This window comes from Hippocampus comes, unplaced genomic scaffold (assembly GCF_001891065.2).
Source record: "Hippocampus comes isolate QL1 unplaced genomic scaffold, H_comes_QL1_v1.1 scaffold212, whole genome shotgun sequence".
Classification (NCBI taxonomy): Eukaryota; Metazoa; Chordata; class Actinopteri; order Syngnathiformes; family Syngnathidae; genus Hippocampus; species Hippocampus comes.
This window is the reverse complement of record NW_017806011.1, coordinates 196,349-204,536: the sequence shown is the minus strand read 5'-3', so window position 1 is coordinate 204,536 and position 8,188 is coordinate 196,349. Positions and strand designations below refer to the sequence as shown.

The window sequence follows — 8,188 nt, the reverse complement described above, 5'->3', positions numbered from 1 at the left end:
TATATATATAGTATAGTATTATAGTATATATAATTTTCAGGACAGTCCACTTTCATCTCTGATAATTTCTGTGAACAAAATAGATGTACATTGTCCCGCATGTCTCGGAACCCATCATTTACAGAACAGTCACGGAAATATGTACGTTAATTCCAGTATAAATAATGCAAATACAGTGATCCCTCGCTGTATCGCCGGTTCGTTTAGCACGGCTTCAGTGCATCACGTTTTTTTTTTCTTTCCCCCAAAGTACTGTATCCGAAGAAATTGCCGAATGACTCAGAGGTTGTGTGCATGGCTGTAACTTGATTGGTTCCCAGCGCCGATGTCCATCAATGACAGCAAGTGGATCTATCCCACGTGGAGGGGAGGGGGGTGGGCAGAGAAGATGCACAGCCAATCAACATGGCTTTGCATCTTCTCAGCCCCGCCCAGCACCCCTCCCTTCTGTCTTATCACGTGGGTTACTCTTTAATCTTTGATCAGTGTCAAAGTGTTTACTATGCGTGCTATCGTGTGCGTGTGCACCGCACGCACCTGTGTGTGTGTGTGTGTGTGTGTGTGTGTGTGTGTGTGTGTGTGTGTGTTTGTTTTAGTGCGCTCTGCTCACGCGCGAACCTCCACGTGGGGCACGTGTGTGCGTGCAGGTGTGTATGTGTGTCTGTTTGTGCCTGAGAGAGAGAGAGAGAGAGAGAGAGAGAGAGAGAGAGAGAGAGAGAGAGAGAGAGAGAGAGGGCTTATAAGAAAAAAGTAGTGTCTTCCATCCTTAATTGTCTAATCATCGGCTGCACGCCGTGGGATCGCTGGCCTGTTCACATAAAGCACATTTGAAATGTCGTTCCTCTCTCATTTTTTGGCTTTTTTTTATTTTTATTTTTTATAAATCCTACTTCACGGATTTCACTTCTCACGGGTTCTTTTTGGAACGTAACCCCCGCGATAAACGAGGGATTACTGTATTGTCTCTGTGCTTGCCCTTGACTTTATAAGACGGGACCAACACTGATATCAGAATATTTTGTCTTCAAAAAACCAAGGTCAAATTTCATGTGGCTTGAAGCCAAAGAATCATGAATGTCCATTTTTGAATTCTTGGACTGTAAATGTTTCCTTACATTTGCTATAGTCAGTTTGTGACAGTCGCGTGAACATCTCAATGGTTCAAGAGAGAGTAAATTTAAAATGACAGGAAATTTAAGTCCCTAAATGAAAGGAAACTTCAAATAGCTGTGCAGCAAAAGGATATGGAACTGCAACTTTTGTATCCGAAGTGCTGCTGTGAAGGAAACTATTGTTCTGAATGGAGATTTTTTTTTTTATAGGTATTTATCATTGGATTGTTATTTTTGGTTTTATGTACAACTATAGTGGTGTGTAAGTGCTGTACAGTATATTCCTGCACTGAAAAGTTGAGTTGCCTAAGATACGTGTTTTTTTTTTTTTCAGGTTAATATGACACAGTCTTCTGTTATTTCAAAAATGAGGTTAAAATACTGACAGTGAGTGTCCTAAGTTTATGGTGGTGAACAAAATGAACACCGCAAAAAAAAAGAAAAATGACTTCAGAAAGTCCTTGAAAAAGATTTTCAATCTGAGGTAACAAATGTTTTTTTTTTTTTTAGTGGTGTTTGAATTAGGGATGTAACAATATCGGCGATATTGCTGGCATTTTACAATATTAAAAGAAGCACCCCCCCCCCCCGCCAAAAAAAAAAACTTTTTGCCCCCTTCAACGGAACATAGCATTCTGATCTACATAGAGGAGATCGTGATACTTTGCGCTGCTGAGTCAATAAGAACACACAACGAGAACATGACAAAAAAAAAGACTTGCCCAGATGATTTTTGTCTCTGATGTTATGTACAAAAACACAATATTGTGCAGCAATATCATCTATCCATCCATCCATTTTCCGATCCGCTTTATCCTCACAAGGGTCGCGGGGGGTGCTGGAGCCTATCTCAGCCGTCTTCGGGCAGTAGGTGGGGGACACCCTGAACCGGTTACCAGCCAATCGCGCGGCACACACAGACGAACAACAGACAAACACACTCACACCTAGGGACAATCCAGAGTGTTCCATTAATTGCCACGCATGTTTTTGGAATGTGGGAGGAAACCTGAGTACCCAGAGAAAACCCACGTAACATGCAAACTCCACACAGGAAAGCCGAAGCCGGGATCAAACCCACGACCTCTGCACTGTGAGGTCCACGCACTAACCACTGGTACACCGGGCCGCACCGGCAATATATTTTTTTTAAACACAATATTGTAAGCTTTTACACAATATGGTAAGCTTTTACACAATATGGTGAGCTTCTTTGTATCGGCAACCTCCCTCCAGTTTCATGAGGTTACATTGTGATAACATCATATCGTGACGTTTGGCTATTGTACAGCCCTAATTTGAATAACACGTCCCCCCCCCCCCCATTACACTAATTTAAGTCTATCAGGGAAGGTAAAATGTACACACCACCAAAAATAGCAAACCACATATGTAGGCATGAAAGGAATAAGGGGGCACTTGGAAAACTCCATCCACTGTGGGGTGTCATGGACCCAAAAAGTTTGAGAACCTGTTTTTAAATGATCTCTTTAATGGCAAATCAGCAAAAAAAAAAAAAAACATTTTAAAAAAACAATGAAAACTTCAAAGCCTGTAATTAGCCACGTAAAATGATTTGCTGCTAATTAAATGTGAACCAAACCTAAAATTACATTTTCAGTAATATAGCCGCGGGATAGGTTAAAAAAAAAAAAGTAAATCAATTTTAAGAACACGCTGCAAACGTATGATGAGTTTCTATTTTGTCCTTGAACATGAATTTTAGTCCTGTTGTACAATTGCATTTTGACACCAACAAGCCAGAAGGAACTTTCTGTACTTTTCCAAAAAGGAAGTTTATTGTTTCCCTCAGGAGAATGCAATCAGCAGTTGTGAACTTTACTGTGCCATTGCACAAATCAAAGTTCAAAAGACAGGATATGGCTTGAATAAGTTTGATGTAGGGAGGGTGTGACTGAACAATGCCCTGATCTTAGCCCTATCAGTCCGAATAAATTGGGATGAACTCAAACAAAGTAGGACCTTGCCCCCTCGTATTGACAGCTTTAAGAGACTCTTAACATCACAATTTTTCTTTTGTATTAATTGACGCCCCCCCAAAAAACCTCTTAGACATTCTCAAAATGTAGGCGGCAAACCCAGGAATATTTTGTCGGTTATCTGCCCGGATTGTACAGTAGAAAGTACAAGCCAATAGCAAAAAGGCCTCAATGGTAGACACCTTATAAGTCACTCTTGGTATTCTTTAATGCAGTGGTCCCCGACCCCCGGACCGGTACCGGTCCGTGTGTCATTCAGATTTTATAATTTGCATTTATATACTTTTTGCTCTTCTACTTCTCCTTTTCATAATTTTGCTGATGTAAATTGGGAATTTCTCCATTGTGAGACAAATAAAGATTTTCTTGTCTTATTCTGATGTTATTTGGGACTGAGCCGCACAGAAAGAATAACTTACAATACTTCCGTTGCATTCATTTCAGAATCTGAAAGATGTTTTATTTTTAAAAATTACCGGATTCTCTCGACAGCATGTCACGCTTGACGCAGGTCAAGGTGTGCTTCTCAGTTACCGCTAAAATGAAACCCATGAGTTAGCAAAATGAGTAAAAAAAAAAAAAAAAGTATTTGGGAAGGGAAAAAGGCCCAGCCAGGACACTGAAGAGGAGCCTCCGGCTCCCAAGAAAAAGAAGGCTACATTTAATAGACAGTATCAGGAGTCCCACTTAAAATACGTATTTAGCTCAACGGGAGATTCCCGCTCTGCATGATATGTGGCAATGGTGAGTCGTGTTTTTTATGCACTTTGTATTTGCGGTGTATCTTATTTTGAAGGCGCGTTTTAAACATTATAGCAACCAGAGAGCGTTGCGGTCAGATAGGACGTTCCTCGTGTCATGATTCATATTTATTATTATTGTTTCAAAAATACGGCAGTTTTCATGCAGGTCATATCATATTATTTTGTTGTATTTATCCGCCACACTTTAAAGGTGAAAATATTGTCTGACATTAAACCGGTCCGCGGGGCAAAAACAGTTGGGGACTTCTGCTTTAATTGGTTGCCATATTCATCACATGGATTTATATTTTTCAAAAATGGTCAAACTATCTTTTGCATCTTGACTTCTAAAGAATCACCTTTGTTTCCGACTCCTCCACTGATACCTGCAAAGCCCCCGTTCGTCAACATGACAGTACAGGTCTCTATAAAAGCGCCGTTGTGCAGGGCCGTCCAAACCGAAAATTTCCAGAAGCATCCACAGCTACCAAAGTGCCAACTCTCATTACTCCTGGATGTAAATGATGATGATGCACAGAGTTCCCACGAGTCCAAGAGCCTGAATGCCAAGGAACCACAGCAGTAGCCAGAAGAAAACGACCACCACTGGCTCGACTATCTTGTCCCCAAAGTACATCTGGCTGAAACCCATCCCTCGCAGACACTTATTGAACATCCCAAACAGTGTCCCCATGCGCACGCAGTCATCCAGCGGAGGCTCCCTGGTGCTGGGATTGTCCTCAAGTCGCCACCTCATGCCCTGATTACTCAGAGGTAGTGGTTGGATCCTGCTCCCCTCAACCTGGACACGATGATAAGACAAAAGCATTAGCACTGAATGACAGTACTCGGGCGAACTTTACTCTGAGTCACTGAAATGATTTGGTTCCCCTTGAGTGAAGTAATCCCCGCTCACCGATGGATGGCTGAAATTCACCAACCTGGTATTTTTATTTATAGGGTTCAACATGGATTGCGACCACTACATGTTATGTCAGGTGACCGTATGTTTACTGACGCTGGCTCAATTGGAACCAGTACCAATTCAACAAATGAATATGATGAAATCAACACATTCTTGCCTTTCCGATCTTTAATATTCAATATTTTGCGTTTTATCCACGTAAATTGATCAGTCATCATTGATCTTTTTACCGTGCAGCACAATTTTTTTGTGGGTCAGGTTAAATCTGATAAATGGCTTAAATGAGAAAAACTGCTCAGAAAATGACAGACGTTAAATAATCAGTTACATTTTATACTGTGGGGGACACGGTGTCGTCTGGTTAGTGCGTTCGCCTCACAGTGCAGAGGTGCAGGGTTCGATTCCAGGATCCAGCCTGTCGGTGTGGAGTTTGCATGTTCTCCCCCGTGCCCGTGTGGGTTTTCTGCAGGTACACAGGTTTCCTCCCGCATTCAAAAAACATGCATTGGACACGAAATCAGGCATGTCCAGTTCCGGGCCTGGAGGGCCAATGTCCTGCCTTTTTTCCAGCTTTCCCAGCTGCAACACACCTGATTCAAATTATCATCTCATCAGCCAGCTCTGAAGCAGCATTAGAACGATCCTGATTATTTGAATCAGGAGTGTTGATCCTGGGAGAGTTGGAAAAAGGCAGGATAGTGGCCCTTGAGGACCGAGTTTGGACACCCCTGCTCTAAATTGTCCCTTGGTGTGACTGTGAGCGTGGGCGGTTGTTTGTCTATGTGTGACCTGCAATTGGCTGGCAACCAGTTCAGGGTGAACCCCACCTACGGCCCGAAGACAGATGGTATAGGCTCCAGCACATCCGTGACTCTCATGAGGATTAGTGGTTCAGATAATAGATTTTATAAAAAAAAAAAAAACTACACCAAAGTTATATTTTCCCAAGGGCTAAAATAAAACAGAATATGAAATAATTAAAACTTATTGTATTCTAACACGAGTATCCAGACTCCACAACAAATTTGCACTCCTCATGTCTGCACCAATGACAATCCCCTTGAAATACACCTCACCGTGCATACATCCTCTCTGCACCTCCTGTCCCACGGCACCAACCTCCCCCTCCAGCGCCAACCAAATCTCCAGACCATGGGAGATCGGGCCTGTCTCTCCACGGCTCTCCGCATCCGGAATGACCTACCGAGCATCTAAGATATCCTCAGCCTCTGTACTCCCCTAAAAAGGGCCTGAAGACTCACGCAGGCCTTTCCAAACTGGTTTTAATCTCGTTTTATTCTTTCTGATCTTAGTGCTTTCATGTTTTTTTATTGACCTTCTGTCCTTTATCATGCTTTGTAGCACATAGAGGTTTTGACAACAAGTGCTTTATAAATAAAATGCATTATTATGTATATACAGGGACAGTGTTGGTTCGGGCAGGGCCACGACAGACAACATGCCTCTCGGTCACCCGAAAGGACCACGACCCAAAAAGGCTGAAAGTTAGATCCCGATTTTCATAAATTTCAAAATGTGCGTTTAAAATATATATATCCTTTTTAAATGTTCCCAGCTGTCCTCAGGCAGTCAGTGGAGTACACCCTTAACTGGTTGCCAGTTTTATCGACGACAGGTAGAAAAGTGAATGACGTTTTGGACCGACACTATCAGCACATTAAATGTTGTAAATGTACACAGTAAACTGACTGTCAAGATTAAAAATAAAATACAGGAATGGCCACCGAAACGGGTAATATAACCAACACAAACCAGCTGCGGGACGTCGGAAATACATTTCAAAGTGTTCGGTCCAACTCGAAGCCCTGCCGTATGGTTGAAAAAAAAATAAGCGTTATGCGCTACAAAGTTCGCCTGTCGCTTCGTAAACAGCGAAAGCTAGCTTCTTAGCAGGAGGTTTTTACCCGGTTCGGCTGCGGCTGTGCTGCCGTCTGCCTTGCGCCATTGACAGCTTGAGGGAGAGAATGCCAGCCTCTTTGGTTTTCGACCGACGACTCTGTGAGGTCACGCCGCTGAACCAAATCTTGCTCGTGTCGATGCGGCGTCGGAGCGGACATGGTCCCGGTCCCAGACGGGAATTTTCAGAAAACATTCGTCTTGCGTGATAACTCAGTTTCGAGCAGGGACAGCTCTGCAAGGCTTACCATGTCGTGATGTGTCGTTCGCGAACGAACCGGCTCTTAGAGCCGGCTCCTAACAGGGAGCCGCTTCTAATCGGAGCCGACTTTTTTTTTTCTCCTGTTTCTTCCTCCCTTTCGGTTAAAGCCGCACGTGATTGGTCAAGATCCGTGGTAGAAGAGGGAGGGGAGCGTTACACGCGCTGCAGTGAAAAGAAGGGGGAGGAGTTAGAGACACACACAGCAGCACATGTGAGCAGCACACGAACAGGAGAGACAGGGAGACGAGAGAGCTAGATAGCGTTACAGAGAAAAAAAAACACGGTGGAAAGTAGAAAGGTGAGAAAAAGGATAGGAAACGCAGTGAAATTTGGACTCATTTCAACTTAATTGACAGTTCAAAGGCAGCATGTAGACTGTGCAAGGTTAAAATATCCAATATCAAATTTTAATTGATAATTTGTGTGGTAATCAAAGCTTACTTATGTTGTTTTACTGTAAATAGTTAAAAGCTAATAAATATACACAATCAGAGATTGGAACTTTTTGTTGACCTTGTTTTGAGATGGGTCTTTATTTTTGTACTTGGTAATTTATTTTTTGTAGCACTCCATGTTGTACTCACGTTAAGTATGTTCAGAATAATATAAATAAAGCCATATAAATAATACATATTTGATATACTTTGAATTACTATACATTAGTAATTCGTTTTACACATAATTTTACGTCATTTTTGGTAGTAGATTAATTTAAGCAACGAAAAAACTGACGAGCCATTTGAGAGCTGAAAGAGCCGGCTCTTTTTCGTGAGGCGAGCCAAAAGAACCGGCTCTCTCAAAAGAGCCGGGATTCTCATCATGAGTACCGTGGCTGAGAAACTCCCACGCGACTCCTCGGACGTTCTCGGTATGAACGTGTCAACAAGCGCCCCTTACAGGTCATAATAGTAACTGCAGCTCCAATTCCTCAAAAACAACACTTACCTCTTCTTACCTGTTTATCGAGCAGCCAACACGCAAAATATAACCGCTCTATCTGTACAAACACACGCGCGCACACACGTACACACAGACACACGCACACATGCGCACGCACGTACACACACACACACACACACACCGAATTGGTTGCCAGCCATTCCATTTATTTCAATAATTTGTTTCAAAAAGTTAAACTTGTATGTTATATTGTTCATGACAGACAAGGTGAAATCAAGCCTTAATTTGTTTGTTTTCTTGATTATGGCATAATTATAATGTAATATATA

General features: G+C 42.4%; 1 protein-coding gene across 1 annotated transcript; it reads right to left on the bottom strand.

Moving 5' to 3' along the window:
- Positions 1–4,112: 4,112 nt before the first annotated feature.
- Positions 4,113–7,868, bottom strand: fam241a (family with sequence similarity 241 member A). Its single transcript, XM_019892539.1, has 3 exons — positions 7,791–7,868; positions 6,706–6,949; positions 4,113–4,657 (listed from the first exon to the last, which is right to left on the bottom strand). The coding sequence occupies exons 2-3, from the start codon at positions 6,856–6,858 to the stop codon at positions 4,361–4,363; spliced, it is 450 nt and encodes a 149-aa protein (XP_019748098.1). The 5' UTR covers positions 6,859–6,949; positions 7,791–7,868; the 3' UTR covers positions 4,113–4,360.
- Between the last annotated feature and the right edge of the window lie 320 nt (positions 7,869–8,188).

Bases quoted from the DNA above. Each gene is read 5' to 3' on its own strand.
- fam241a (XM_019892539.1), bottom strand. From the start codon at position 6,858: ATGTCCGCTCCGACGCCGCATCGACACGAGCAAGATTTGGTTCAGCGG. The intron at 4,658-6,705 runs GTAAAAACCTCC...CATCGTGTCCAG, and splicing joins CACAGCCGCAGCCGAACCGG to GTTGAGGGGAGCAGGATCCA.